The sequence below is a fragment of the Balaenoptera ricei genome, chromosome 3 (genome assembly GCF_028023285.1).
Source record: "Balaenoptera ricei isolate mBalRic1 chromosome 3, mBalRic1.hap2, whole genome shotgun sequence".
NCBI classification, from domain to species: Eukaryota; Metazoa; Chordata; class Mammalia; order Artiodactyla; family Balaenopteridae; genus Balaenoptera; species Balaenoptera ricei.
In genome coordinates, this window is record NC_082641.1 from 28,586,070 (window position 1) to 28,602,398 (window position 16,329).

Genomic DNA, 16,329 nt, shown 5'->3' on the forward strand with positions numbered 1-16,329 from the left:
ATTATTTTAACAAAATATCTGCGCCTACAGGCGCAGATATTTGATGAGATATTTAAAGTAACCACTCTTTGTGTTATTAGGCAATGCATTTATTCATGGATCATATTTGAGAAGCAAACTTGGTAGAACACTCACTGGACTCCATTTTAATAATCTTTCATGGGTCTTAAATACGGTGAGAATCACTCGCCTCTGGAGCCATTAATTCTACAGAGAGCAGATGTAAAAGCCATTACTTCTATAGAGAGCAGATGTAGCAGATTATAGCTCATGAAAGTCTAATATTACCTTGAGAAAGTTCCTTAACCTTTCTGTGACTCAGTTTCCTCATCTGAAAAATGGGGATAATAATACCTACCTTGCAGGGTAATTAATAGTGAGGATTCAGACAGAGACTGTATGTCAAGCACTCAGCGTAGTACCTGGTATACAGTAAGTGCTTGACAAGTGACAGTTATCATGGTTGCTGATTTCACCTCCTTATCATGACCTGGTAAATTCTAAAAGTCCTTGCAGTTACCCCATAAGCTGTGCTTCTATCATTCCAATCTTCTTTCAGAGCAGTCAAAAGCTGGCTCAATTCTCTTTCCCACACATATACCAATCTTTCCTGAAATATCCTCTTCTCCTTCAGATTACTCCATCGTGCCATTTCTAATCAATTCTGCACTGATTTCATGCTTTGTTTTACCATTTTCTAAATAATCGCTGTCTTGTCAGTTTAGCATAAAGAATTCTATATCCTGCTAGGTCAGTAGGTGGTTCCACGACTTTCCTTTTCTGTGACTATGAACCTGGTTCAAAGCTGGTACAATGCCTACTGAGGTCCTCCCGGCTCTATGCTTCCAAGACTATGGATTTTACAAGCTCCTCAAGCAAACTGCAATGTCCTCAAGGGCACCCCAGTCATCTGCACATTGATCAGCTGCTACTGGAGCCCACAGTGTGAGAAGGAGGAGCCAGACACACACTGGCGAAGACTGAAAAGCACAGGAGGAGGCTCTCCTTCACATGAGCGCTGGAGTTAGACGCACAGGGGTTCAGATCCCAGCCCTGACTCTTACATCTTGCCCAAGGCCTTCTTGGTCTCTGCACAGAGGGGATTGTCAGGGGATAGCACACTGAAACCTCTAATAAGGTATCTGGTTGTTTTAATGTGGTAGTTATGACCATTAACCTTTCCTAATGAATACTAGCAGATCATTACACTCAGCAAAGGCTCGTAACCCATGTTTACTAATTAACTGACATGGCAGTGATCGATACTGTTAGGGAGAAACCTTTGGACCAAGTGGCAAAGAGATCAACTTGATCCTAAGAGATTATCAACTCATTCATAAAAATGAACCTTGACCTTAGTGACAGAGGTCAAGGATGTTCATTGCAGCAATTAACTTTTTATCCAGGAAGAAACGGACAAATGAATTAAGTTGCATTTACATAATGGAAGGCTATGCAATCACTAAGAGGAATGAGGTGAGCCGTAATGCCATGGTGTTCTGTTCCAGGAGTCAAAAAGTTGCAGAACTGGCAAAGTATGAGTCCATTTGTGCGCAAATGGAAACCTGCTGTTAACAACGCTCACCTCTGAGGAATAAGTGTGGTGGGCTAAGAAGAATTTATTTTTATTTCATTCTATTGTATACATTTGCATTTTTATAAGAAGCATATATTCATTTTGTAAATAATGTCTTGGCCCTCAGACAAGAAAACAGGAAAGGTCTCCTTTCCCCTGTGATAATCATGACACATCTCTATGAGGAGAGGCCCTCATTTGGAGACTTCCCTTTATCTTGCTTCTGTGATACTGGATTTGTACATCCTTCAAGATTAGACAGGCTAACTGAAGTAAGGAAGAAACAGATTTCTAGAGAATATAAGTACAGTGGTCTATGGAGTCTTAGGAATACCTAGTAAATAATCTGTGCTAAAAACAACAGCAGCACACAGACCTGCTGCTGTGACCCGCTGCGCCTGCACACCTATGACCCACAGGCGTGCCCAGGGCCAGAAGGAACCCTGTGCTCGAAAGCAGCCATTGTGAATTGAAGGTTCAGGGCTATTGAAGCAGTTTACAAGGTGGACTCTGAAGTCCTGCTTCCCTGCCCTTTCCTCTGGCCTCTCTGTCTTTCCTGGTGCTCTGGGTATGTCATTAGGTGGGCCTGTGACACAGGGTGCTGCCCCAAGAGGCAGGAGGAGCAACGGATAGTCTTAGTTCTCAAAGGTCAACCTGACTATCAGAGAGTCTCTCTCCCAGACACCAACCTCATCGGTTCCATAATATCCACAGAGTTGAGTGTTTCACCATCTCAGGTACACTCACCTGCCTAGACACATCCTTTCGTCGGGCTCGTGTGATGTTTTTTTTTTCTTCTAGTTTTTCAATCCATTTTTTCAGCTGAGTGAAAACTCTAAAACTAATGGACTGGTGAACTCTCCCCTCACACTGTCTGATTAATCCTCTCAAAGGAAGCTTAGGGAACTGAATGAACTCACTGAATTGAAGGCTGAATTTTCAATTCTGCTAAAATAGGGAGGCCCAACATTTTTGGATAATGATCTTACGAAGTGATCGTTAGAAGCGAAAGCTAAAACTTGCTAAGAAGGATAAAAATTATTTCTTAGGTCAAGGAAAAATTTGGGTGTATTTCATGTTCTGTGAGCAGATTGCAATTTGAGTTTCACCATTTAAAAAAATCCAGTTTCTAAAATCCATTTACATGCAGGGCTCCTTGGATGTGAGTTCCGTGCGGTCACCCAGGGCCTCACACTTGGTTGAATGCTCTGTTGTCACTGTCTTAAAACTCTTAATAATTTTACGTCTGAACTTGTGCCTTGTAAGTGAAGTCTGATTGGACAATGGAGCACGTGCATGAGCAGAAGAGATTTGTGATGTGCATGTGTGCGGTTCCTTGCCAGATTTTAAGAAATACTAAACCTTAAGCAAAAGGCATAACTTAAAAATGTTTTATTGCTTTAACAAGTAACATTTAAGTTAAAAAAGAAGCCCAGTTTAATGACCAGGCTCAGATCAGCTTGAGGGAAAACAAACAAACAAAAGCAAAAGCAAACAAGAATTCCTGACCAAAAACCCAACCAAAAATCAGTCAAATAATTACCAAAACTCTGTAACTTTGGCTGGTCTAAAATAGTATTTTTTTTACTTTCTGATAAGGTAATATTGCAATCTCCAAATATATCAAAATACACATCAAACATAAGAAGGCATTAAAATTAATATATTCTACCATAACTATAGAAAGGTATGAAAACAGGAATAGAATTAATTGTTAAAATGAATTAAAACCACTTCATTGATGTTTTAGACTAGGCTAAATGTAGCAACGTCTGCTATTTACTGTATGTTTATGTTCTGTCTTTTAGTTAAAATGGTTAGGAACTATGACACTAAATTTGGAACTGCAACTTATTATAAATTGTTTACTAAACGTAATATTTTTGTCAGAATGCTTAAATGTTTAAAAAATTGATTTCCAAAGGCAAGATACGTAAGTTTAATAAACCTAGCATTTGTCATAATACAAACAGTTTTTGGGGCTCTTCTCCTCCCACCAGAGTTCCTTGGCCATAAAATCATCTATTTTTTTTTTTAACATCTTTATTGGAGTATAATTGCTTTACAATGGTGTGTTAGTTTCTGCTTTATAACAAAGTGAATCAGTTATACATATACATATGTTCCCATATCTCTTCCCTCTTGCGTCTCCCTCCCTCCCACCCTCCCTATCCCACCCCTCTAGGTGGTCACAAACCACCTAGCTGATCTCCCTGTGCTATGCGGCTGCTTCCCACTAGCTATCTATTTTACGTTTGGTAGTGTATATATGTCCATGCCACTCTCTCACTTTGTCACAGCTTACCCTTCCCCCTCCCCATATCCTCACGTCCATTCTCTAGTAGGTCTGCGTCTTTATTCCCGTCTTGCCCCTAGGTTCTTCATGACCTTTTTTTTTTTTTTTTTATTCCATATATATGTGTTATCATACGGTATTTGTTTTTCTCTTTCTGACTTACTTCACTCTGTATGACAGACTCTAGGTCCATCCATCTCACTACAAATAACTCAATTTCGTTTCTTTTTATGGCTGAGTAATATTCCATTATATATATGTGCCACATCTTCTTTATCCATTCATCTGTCGATGGACACTTAGGTTGCTTCCATGTCCTGGCTATTGTAAATAGAGCTGCAATGAACATTGTGGTACATGACTTTTTGAATTATGGTTTTCTCAGGGTATATGCCCAGTAGTGGGATTGCTGAGCCGTATGGTAATTCTATTTTTAGTTTTTTAAGGAACCTCCATACTGTTCTCCATAGTGGCTGTATCAATTTACATTCCCACCAACAGTGCAAGAGGGGTCCCTTTTCTCCACACCCTCTCCAGCATTTATTGTTTCTAGATTTTTTGATGATGGCCATTCTGACCGGTGTGAGATGAAAATCATCTATTTTTTAAAAAAACATGAACATCATCTTAGGTAAAATTCAAAATTCAATGCATTGTTCTTAAGGTAATGGGCCTATCCCAGTCTCTGTTTCTATGGCTAATATTTAGTCTGCAGAGTCAGGCCAGGGCTAACTCTTGGCTTTATTGTACAGTCTGAGTTTAAGAAGTTACTTATTCTCTAAATCTATTAGCATATCCATAAGAATTAGATCAAAACCTTAAATTTCCATATAGGATTTTCTTGTGGAGATAAAATTAGGGAAGTGCATACGAAGTGTTAAGTGTAAGTACCTACACAGAACAAATACTGATATAAGTTTAATATAACCTGTTCTCGTTTTCAGTTAGTAATGAGTTTCGCTGCAAGTAGCAAAAAAAAAAAAAGAAAAAGAAAAAAAATGTCGCTTCCTTGTTTTAAACGGACAGGAATTTATATTATGTTTCCACATAACAAGAAATCCAGGGGCTATACTCCTTCTGTCTTCCTCTCAGCTGTCCCAGCATGGCTGCAATAGGACTGCTGTACCCCAGGCAGCACGAGGGCAGAGTGAAAGGCAGAAAGGCAGGGGGCCAAGGACAGCTTGGTCAGTACCAATTAAAATCCTTCCCAGAAGCCTGACCCAGCGAAGCTGCCATCTTTATCTCTTTGGTTGGAACTGGGGCTCCCAGGAATACAGTTTAGCAAGTCATCTAGCTTTCCCTCTTATCTTGTAGAGGATGGTGAAGGGGTTGTGAATGGCTTTGGGGTGTCTGCAAACATCATCCGCATTATTCCATCATTTTCCCTCCTGAAGCCACAGATTCCTAGTCTGTGAAATGAGAGGCTTCTGGCTAGAAGATCTCCCAGGTTGCTCCCCGCAATGATACTCTCTTTAAAGGCTGTTTCTTTCTAAACACCAAGTACTCTTGTAATAAACTCTGTGCACGACGCCCAGGTCCTCCCAGGTGTCCAGTTCCTGGGAGTGCTGCCAGCACTGGCCCTCAGTTGTCACCTTGGCCTAAGAGAGCTTCCTTGCCCAAGGACACTCACTCCTTCCTGGGGCAGACCACACCCAATGTCTGGGCCACGTGGGGCTTCAAGGACTGGTTGCCCCACCTCAACTGCAGCAACTCTGAAGGTCCTTTGAGCTGTAGAGCTTCCCGAGGGGTGGAGAAGCCCTCTGCTGAGACTGTGCTCTGCACCCCAGCTTCTCCCCTTGCCCAACCCCTCTTCCTTCCCTCTCCTTCCGCACCTGTTGAACTTCCCACACGCTAGTGTCTGTCTTAGAGTTTGTTTCCTAGGGAACGCAATTGCAACAACTCCTTACAGATGTCCCTGAAGGATCCTATCCCAGGAGGAACAGACTATTATCTGACCTCATGTCAGACCTTCCACATATGCTGGAAACCTCACTGGCAGCAAGCACTGATAGGGCTGAAATATTCAGAAGCAACAACTAAAAAATTAGCCTTAATGAGGACTTATTTGGGGGTTCTGAGAAAAACATCCAAAAAGGAAGAGAGATTCCAAGAAAGTGATGGCACCAAGATCAGGTTCTGGCCATTTCCTAATAGATGATGCAGGATGTAAACATATTTCTATTCACATAGGCTAATCAAGTCCCTAGGAATGTAAGTTAGTATAAGTATCTCAGCTTCTTAATCAAACAGACTGTATTCTTCAATTCCAGCTCCATTATATAAGACACTATAACCCTGAATAAGTCACTGTCCTCTCTGAGACTACGTTTCTTCATCTCTGAAGGATGGGGATGGCGGTGAGTGAGAAAATGTATAGCCTCAGCTCTTCACACTGGTGCTTCCATGAATATGATCAAGTGGAGTTTGGATGCCTTTTTTTTTTTTTTTGCCAGGAGTGTTGGTAAAGGAAATGCCTATATTGGAAAGTAAGTTGATTTAAATTAGTAGTTTTCAAACCCTTTAGGAAGAAGAATTATTTTTCTTTTATCAAGATCTTGCTAATGAAGCAGATAAAAATCAGGATTTTATTAAGGAGAAATTTTATAAGTTCAGGTATATAATGCTTAAAAATAGTTCAGTGGGATCCAAAGAGACTATTAAGATGAACAGAAAATTTTGAAATCAAGTTTACAGATGGCAGTTACAGACATATGGCTGCAGCATCTAATTTTTTTCTGTGGGTTTTTTTGTTTGTACAGCATTGAAAAATCTTGACTCACACAAACAGCTGTAAATGATAACAGTTTAGAACAACTTGACCTGTAATCTCAGGATATTTCTCAGTTAAATTGTGTTGATGGGAGACTTTTATTCTAAGGTCTGTAGAAAACCAAATTAATTTGTGTAAGTTAATGTATTGGTGTTTTTTGATATGTTAAAACTCAATATATACTGTTTTTTGAGTGTAAGCATTGTTCTTTATGGCACTTTTAAAAATAGTTTAAATAATTTCTTTTGGAAAATGAAATTATAATAGAATCAAACATTTTTGGAAGCCCTGGAACAGAGTTTGAAAACTACAAAGTTTGATGGAGATTCTATGCTTATTCCAAATGTTTGAATCTATGATTCTTCTTCTGTCATTGGCTACTTAGCAAATCTGCCAAAGGTCACTTACTAAGACACTTAACACTGTCTACTGAGTGAGTAGAGAACTCTGCTGTAAGTTAGTTTATCCTCTGGTGGCTTCTAAGGAAAGGCTGGGAGGGTGTAAAGTGCTCAATGCTTGGCACAGATTAAGTGCTCTGCACAGAGTTGTTGTCATGAATGCCACATTGCTGTCACCAGGGATGCCCAGAACTAAGCAAATAGCAGCTCTGTAGGATAGAGTTTGATGGGGGAAAGAAATCAGTGTGTTGGTCAAGGTAGTAGTTACTTGGGTTAGCAGGTAGGTAAGTCATTATGCTCAAATAATAGCACAGGAGCCTGTAAGAAAACCATTGGGATGGAGAATGGAGGCTTACAGCCCAGGAAGATGGTTAGTTAAGCAGACGGTACTCAACTAAATTCCCTCACATGGTTTATACAGCCTCAGTACAGATGCAAACCGATCACTCCAAAGTGAGTGAAATCTGTGTCTACTTTTATAGCTCTCATTTCTTTAATACCTATTGCTAGGCTATGCAAAAAGTGGGCACACGATAAATGCTTGTAAATCAATGAAAAGTCAAGCTGAACCAAATCTTTTCATTCTAAATCCAGCTACTTGAGCCATCAGAGTCCAGCAGACACAAATTCAACCCTGAATCTGGCTTTTGTGGGGATCCCAAACTAAGCACCTGTCACAACACTGAGGCAGCTATGCCATTTTAGTCCTGGAAGAGTGCTCATTCAGGGTCTATAGTACTACTGACTCAACTAGTTCCAACAAAACAGAATGTGCAAAATACAGGTATAGGTAGTACCAACTGGCTATACCTTTCATAACCATCGTTTTTTTTTTTTTGCACCCATATGAGTATATACACGAGCTTTCCTGTATTCGAGTGCTTGGATCATAAAGTAAAATTGCACCAAAAACCAAATGACTCAGTCCCCTAGAGCATGAATGGTGCTAAACAATGGGAGACAAGGAGCAGACGTTGCCCATGACAACCAACAGCCATCAGGGTATTTTGGAGACACAAAGAAGGAAAAGCACTTTTTTTCCCAAAAGCAATTGACTATAACATTTTTCTAACAGTCGAAATATGTAATTTTCATTCATTGACTGACATCTACAAGTCCTCTTCTGTTCTATCATGCTGCATTTCAGAAACTGAATAATCACAAAAAACGTGGTTACTTTTCACTACCTTGTCTCAAATCTCCTTAACTCAGGAAAATCTTTCTTTCATTCTCTATTTGAATAACAACAAATAGTAGAGCTACTCTTTGAGGCTAATCTATAGCTAACAGTCAATGATTCTTCCTCATTTTCAGGAGAGAATGCGTCACTGGTGCTGATTCAAGGGAAGCACTGCCAAAGCTCCTGCTCCATTCTCCAACTCTGTTATGCCCCCATCCTCTGATATGCATCCTGTAGATGCTTGATTTTACTTTTTACCCTTCTTATACTGTCCTATACATTAAAAAAATGTTGATTTCTGGCCCAGAGCTGGCTTTTACTCATTTCTGATCAAGTTTCTCATTCATTTTCTACCATCTTGTCTTTCCTTGTGCTTTTCTCCTCTCACTTGGAATTGATGACTCTATTTTGAATGCCTTGCCCTTTCCTTATGCCAAGAGAAAGACTACTCATGCTGAAGAATCATCAACTACTTCCTTGGAAGACTTCTTTGAAATTACTCCAAAACCATAATGATCTTCTTTTCTGAATTTCTGCCAAAATTACATTCAGTTCCACATGCTCATCAACAAGCACTTTCATCAGTGATTAGTTTCTGAATCCCTACAAGCCCCACTTATTGCTTAGTTGCACCTCAGCTGTTTTGAAGTGAGCCATCATGTTTGATAAACTTCTCTTTTATCTCCAATAGAGCTCAGCATGGAGTTGGAATATTCACCTTCAACATTTACTGATCCACTTAACCAGGTCAGTGTCTCCACCTCCTAAAATATAAAACTCTTGATGGCACAATCCTCTTTTTGTTGAACTTTGCAAGGCACCACAGGTACCCTGACAGATAAATGCTTTCTGATAATGGCTATAGTCTTAGATCTGGAATATACTGTTACAGCTCCTTACCTGGATTAAAAACTGGAAACCAGTGGTAGAATTCATTCTTGTAGGGAACAGTGTCAAACTCACTGCACTGCATCTGCCGAAATGTTGGTGTATCCGGGCGACAGGGGTGAACGTTGCACAAGCGATAGCGTTTTCTTTCTCCAGTGCAGTACTTCCCTCCAAACTTTGGTCTACACATGAAACACACAAACTCTTCTTTAATTTCCTTAAAGACCAGCATTTTCTGTTAAAAATCCTCTGGCATCTGGCCATGCCCCTTCCTTGCCAAACCATGTCCCTCTCTAGCCTCAAAACTCACCGTTTGAATAAATTCTTCAAATTTCCCACATTTTTTGCTGTTGCCCTTGAACATTCAGTCCCAAGTATACAGTTGCCTGTTTTGAAATAGTTTGACCCCATAGTCAATTAGTTGCCTGGTCATCAGTTGTGACTTTAGTTTTGTTTCCTCCTTTTCATTCCCACAATCACCAAACTAGTTCACCCCTTATCTCCATTCCTGTCTGCCCTCTTTTTCCTCATTAAACCTACTGTACACACTCTTCTCTGGCTAATTTTTATGATTGCCTTAATTATTTTAGTTTCCTGTTTACAAATCTTTATGACACCCCATGGCCACAGAATCCAGTCCAGCCTCTTGAGCTTGGCATCCAAGGCCCTCATGATACTGACTTACCTCACCTGAACAACTTTTCTTCCCACACTCCTCCTCATTTGCACACTGCTCCCATGATACAGGCTGACTTCTTTGCTTTTATTTTTTCTGTGCCTCTAGATAGATTTCCGCTCTCTTAAGTCTCTAAACATCTACATACTGCCTGTGCTTTAAGGACCAATAAATGCTATCTCCATCTCCATCATGAATTCTTCCTGAATTCCTGCCAGAAGTAATCTCCTTCTCCTCTTAAATGACACTTTATTATCCTACTGTAGGCACTTCCTGCATTTATCACACCCAAAGATAATTCTTTGACCAAGGCAGTTCACATTCATTAACTCCCTGTAGGCGGGACTAAGAACTGTCCTTGAGAGTTTAGGGTAGGCTGGCTTCCTATTTGTGATGATGGAGTGACACTCTATGACTTGGCACCTCTCCAAGTCATTTCCATCCAAGAGCCTTTTGTGAGCCAAGCCCTGCTGGGTTCTCACTAGACAGCTGACCGATACGTATCAAGGATACCGTCTCAGCGTCGGTTGGTAACGCACTGACCTGAGTCTGTGACCTGAATCACAGAACTGAATCTGTTACTGTGTTTCCATTATTATGGTTCTCAATGAACTTAAGCAAACCAGCTACTGAGATCAGACATGGTCACTCATCCAAGAAGACTCTAAGACAAACTGTAGCCTCTGAGATGGGAGTTGGGACCATTTTTTCCCCCTGAAGCCAAGTTAGAGGATCATCTTTCATTTCCTCAACAAGGATGTCTCTTTTCTGACAACCATGGATCACTGACCGTCCTCCCAGGAAGGCTACGGATTGGTAGTGGCTGATACAGAACACTGACAATAGGTCCTAGAACAAATCACCTGTGTTTCCTGATCTCTGAAATGGAAATCACTTTTCTGATCACATTGAAACAAACTGTAAAATAAAGATATTCTGTAAAAATACTTTTTAAGAGATTTCTGGTTTTGAATTTTTGAAGTCACAGGAACCTTGTATTTAAACAAAAAGGTAAGATTTTAAAACAATTTTGTCCAAATTCCTCAAATGTACACTTACTTATATGCATGGGATATGGTAAAGATAGCATAATAACTACCATTTACTGACAATTTTATGTAGTAGATATTGTGTTAAACTCTTCATAGATGTTAATTTATTAACCCCTAGGAGAAATTTTATATATATATATACACATGCAGATATATACATATAGAAATATATTTATTAATAAAAAGGAGAAGTAAGATTTGGAACTGAAACACTGAGAGAATTATAACCATATTTATCACTTTTAAAAAATGTGACTCTTACTCTTTAATGCAGACTAATGTAAATCTAGGTAAAAGAAGTTTAATACATTTTCTACTTACAGGAGGCATTGTATGTACACTTTTTAAAAATTATACTTGGGAACTAGTATACTGAGAAATAATGAAATTAAGAATGTAATATATATTTGGAAATCAAGGAAATATAAATTTAATTCATATATAATATCATTATACAAACTTAAAATATGAAAAAATTAAGCAATTTGATTAAAAAATTGAAAGCCACTTGTGAAATAACGTTTATGGAATCCTTGACAGGCTAATATGAAACTCTGAGGTTTACAAAATCCTAATCTAAAACATTAAAAATAATTATCCTCAAAAAATGTGCCTAGCTATTTAATTAGTCACCTAAGGGAAGAAGAATATTTTTATAAAATTATACATTCATTATGATGGAAAGAAAGCTGCCATCTTATCAGCAAAATTGGGTATAACTAATCCCCACTGATAGAATGGGGTTATTTAGAAGGATTTAATTGTGTAATCTCCTAAAGTCTTTCACACAGATTGTACTTTAAAAAAAAATTTGCTTATTTCTCCAAATGATGGAATCAGCTTACTTACCCAAGTTCTAGTAAGAATCCAGTGCCAAGCCAAAATGAAACAAAGCAAAAAAGAACCACCTTTTTTTTCACACTCTATGAATCTTCCTCCTGGCTCCCTTTCATCTTTGGGAACATATTTGATTTCCCTCAGGAGGCTTGGGGTCACTGAGGTCATGTTATCCACGACTAGTCTCCCAGTGCTCATGGAAGGAAGGGAAATATCTTTGGCTGGACTTACTCAGGGTTGTTGCAGAGCCTCTCTGCACTCTGGGCTCCAGCTCCGCAGGTCCTGGAACAGTGGGACCAGGGTGACCAGCGGCCCCAGCCTCCGGGAATCCTCTCTGGTTTCTTGCCCACTGTGATACACTTGCCAGCCATACACCACTGGAAAGGGAAAAGGCAGGAGATTCATAAGTCAGGAAGGTTCCCATAGTAAGCTGAGTCAGGAAACCTAGCAGTCTAAACCCAGTTCTCCCAGAGCAAGCAGACTTCCTACAAGTCACACATCAGATGTAGCACAAAGAGAGCCTCATAAAAGAATTTCCCCCAAGAGTCTTGGGTTTTAGAATCAGAGATTTTCAGGAATTAAAGGGAACTTTACAGTGCCTAGTTGCAGTGAATGCAGGAGTGATACTCAAAGTGCGACTGGCAGATTGCACCCCAGAAGTAAATCAACACACCACTTCCTTCACTGAGAAAGTCTCGCAATGAAAAGCATGTCAGCTGAATATGCTTAGTAATATAGTTGTTCAGTAACATAATTGATTTACTTTCTGGTGCAAGCTTCTTATCTTGTTGAAGACCATAACAAACATTTTGCAGATTGGCACTGTGATAACACTTCTCTATAGCCTCTATGGGTATTTAATGTTTGTAACAGATAACATCCTCCTGCAAAATGTCCACTCATTGCCGGAAAACACAAGTTGTTAAGAAGCTGAAGTTAGGCATCAAGAAAAATTTCTGCTTTCCTATAACTCTACCCATTGTTTCCAGTTCTGATGTTTCAAGTGGCTCAGGAAAAAGTCCACTCTCTGCCTCTTCAAGGGAATCCTTCAACAACTACCAGTTTAGGAGGGTGAACACAGGAAAAGGGAAACAAGAAATCCAAGTTGGTTGTTAGAAATGGCCACATTTCCTGGAGGATCTGGGCATGTTTCATCTGCTGGCCTCCTCTTTCTCATTATTTCTGGTCACTGTGTATTCTGATCAAGTTTTGTAATCTCAGTGATGGGTCATGCCACACTCAAGCTGTGTAAAGACACCCACTAAACACATAAATCCTAGGCCCACAAGGAACCCAAACGGTGTTGTTCAGCAGCACGTATTACCCTGTTCTTAGGTAGTCTGGAGGGTATCTAACATCTCTGAGTTCTTGGGTATATGGCTTTCCTGCTCAGTAAGGTGCGTAGGACTTCAAGAAATGCAATCAGGTCAGATGATGAGAAAGAAGATAACAAGTGGTCTAAATTCAGCATCTTTGGAAAAAAGCCACTGGCTTGTCCTTCCCAATGTTCAATATGGAGGGGGGAAAAATATCAAAATGAAGGTTGATGATAAGCCCAGCAGATGTTACTGACCACAAACTCCACAGAAATTCATCGGGAAAAGATGGGCCAGATGTTTTATAATTGGAGCGTGGCCCTCTCTCCCTAACTACTTGTTTCCAGTGAAGGCTCAAAAGGAGTCACGGAAGTGGAATCCTTTCCTTTGGCAAGTCTGACTGCGGGATGATCTGCCTTCATCCAGAGGCAGCTGCTCTCCAGGGCCTTCTCCTCTGCTCTCCCCAAGAACGCTAAGCCCTTCACCCACCACCTTCCTTCCTCAGCCGGACACATCACTGACACGTCACCTTCTTCTCACCACATCGCGTCCCGTCTGCAGCAGCGTCCAGCTTGGAGCGACAAAAGCCTTTCACAGAGCACCACAGTGTCTGGCAAACATTCTGGAAAACAAACATGAGATTGTACTTTTTTTTACTTTCAAAACTTGCACAAAAGCATTTCTACGGTGATGGTAAAATGTACACACACTCACCCACATACCCACAATAAATGCTGCGGTTGTTAGTGAGTAACGTGATGCAAAGTAATCACACAAGAACCCTCAGTTTAAACTTAACTTGGACTTTGTCATCACTCATAAACAGTGGTCTATAGGCCATTCTAGGCAATATGAAAATGGGAGGTAAGACACATTTCCCAAGAGTTGAATTTCTATACGTGTGGCATAGTATCCAGCACTCACTGCCCGTAGGCAGGGCAACTGGTGACAGTAGTCATCAAAGAGCAATCCAGACTGTGATGGAAGGCGACCTGATTACAAACAGCTGGGCAGTTATAACTTGAGACTGCTCATTGAAGGAAAGTGAAACTATTCCATCCAGAAAACCTCAGCTTATTTACTTATTACCCAAAATAGCCAGCTTGTCTTAGCTGCCAGGGAGTGAACTGAATATTCCCTCACATTTCTCCTCCTGCAGTATGAACAAGGGAAGGTTGACAAGATTCTTACATAGCATCTGAAATGGCTCAGCTGCTTCCATCCACCTTTTAGTCTTTCTTCTATCCACCCATCTGCCATCATTCCATCTACTTACTGTACTCTATATTCAATATGCTCCTTCATCATAAGATCTTGTATTTTTAACTATTTTAGAAAATTCTTAATTTTTTTCTTTCTAAATCTTGCCTCTCCATGATTACAACTTTTGCAACTATTCTCTCCTTTTGCGACGCATAATTAGTGTTGATGGATCTTCCTATTCCGTCCTTCATGTTTCAACTTTACTTTCGTATTTTTTAGCTCTCAATTTTCTTATACATAAAAGTTGAAAAAGCCTGGATTTTTATCAGGAAAAGGCCAGCCTCTCCTCCATCACACAACTCTGAGAAACACTCAAGTGGGATGGGAAGTAATTTTCTCAACTCTAAACTTCAACTGATTGATTTTCTCTTCAGCTCTGGCAAGTCTGCTGTGTAACTCATCCACTAAATTTATAGTCAATCAGGGTATTTTTCATTTCTATAGGTTGTAATTGTTCTTCACATCTACTTTAAATATATCATATAGTGCTTTTGTTCCCCTTTTCTTATATAAAACCCCTCTTTTATACATCTATTTTATTATCCCTACCTAAAAAATTCAATTATCCAAATCTCTTGAAGGCTTATTGTCTTTCCTAATTTAGTTGAAGATAGACTGTCTTACATTTTTAATTAGGTGCTGAATTGTGAACTCAACTGAACAAAGCTTTATCTATTGGGGTTTTGTGCATCCTTAGCTGAGTGTTGGCTCCTCCAGGGCAGTTTTTCAACCTTTGTTTCTACCAGGCATCCCATGGTATTATCAGGTCAGAAATATTTTCATGTTAATTTTTTTGGCATAGGGGTTCTCAAACCATGCGAGAGTATAAATATGAACTCTAAATTGGCATGAGGCTGGCCCATGGTAGGAAGTTTCGAGTGAGAAAGTTATCCACTAGCATCCTTCCCCCTCAAAACTCAGGCTGAGATAAAAGATGCTTCTCTGTCATCTCCCTTTGTTGGTGGTGGATTTCTTCTAATCTACTCTGTCATGGAGGTGTAGCTCTTAAAGGCTCCCAGCTTCAGGTAGGGGTCTCAGCCCTAACTCACTGTGCTGCTCAAGGTGAACATCTCATTGTCTGTTGCCATTCAGATGTTAAAATCAAAGCCCTTTAGTTATTTGATGCTTACCACTCCTTTCCCCACCCCCCAGGATATTTTTAAACTTTCTTTTAAATTCATAATGCATTTATAAAGAATGATATTCTGGGTGAGGATACACAAGAACTCTCTGCACTATTTTTGCAGTTTCTTTTGAGATGTAAACTATTTCAAGATAAACAAAAGTTATAATAAAGAAGGATGACACTACATTCTCTAGTATTTTAGGTTTGTTTTTTTTTTAATATTGAAAATGATTAGGTTATCTTGGCTGCAATATGCAGGGATTTGAAGTCTTCATTCACTTATTGATTGAGTGCCTACTATGTGCTAGGTACTACTGAATGTCAGGAATAAAAATTCCCTCAGAAAGCTTACAATATAGTAGGGGAGGGTATAAACAAGTAAGAAGCAACTATAATATAGTCTAGTAAAAGCTTTGTCAAAAAAATACACAGATGTGAACAATAGGATGTGAAGTGATATTTAAGCTCAGACTCAAATGATGAGTAGGAGGGATGGTCCAAAGGAACCAGAGCATGTAAAGTTCTGGAGGTAGTGGAGAACTCAGCATGTACAGGGAATGAGGTTGTTCAGTGTGGATAAACAGAATATAAAAGAAGATTTGACCAGAGATAACCAGAAAAATCCTTACCTCTATAAAACACCTACAATCCTGGAGAAAATATTCTAAATGTTTTAAACACATTCCTGAATTGGTAAGAAAGGGAAATCCTCAGAGGCTAAAAATGTAGGAGAAATTGTTAATCTGAAGATACAAACCTAGTAACTTAGATTTTAGTTTTGATGGTCACTTGGGCACTGGAGAAAATGCCTCACGTCTATGTAGGGCAGGAAGTTGGATTTGATACCTCATATAAGGCCATAACCCCAAAGGACTACCCCCTGACTGAAAGAAACCTTGGAAAACAGCTGGGAAACTTGTCTGTTTTGACTTTAACTCTAGAAGGAGTGGT

General features: G+C 39.7%; 1 protein-coding gene across 2 annotated transcripts in view; it reads right to left on the minus strand.

Annotated features, from left to right (window-relative positions):
• ADAMTS12 (ADAM metallopeptidase with thrombospondin type 1 motif 12) overlaps positions 1-16,329 on the minus strand; it is a 387,476-nt gene that overhangs the window by 139,588 nt on the left and 231,559 nt on the right. For both annotated transcript variants that reach the window (XM_059916187.1, XM_059916186.1), the window contains exons 10-12: positions 13,519-13,611; positions 11,905-12,050; positions 9,121-9,290 (exon numbers count right to left, since the gene is read on the minus strand). In XM_059916187.1, the coding sequence (XP_059772170.1) occupies positions 9,121-9,290; positions 11,905-12,050; positions 13,519-13,611 (409 nt within the window). The remainder of the gene's footprint in view (positions 1-9,120; positions 9,291-11,904; positions 12,051-13,518; positions 13,612-16,329) is intronic.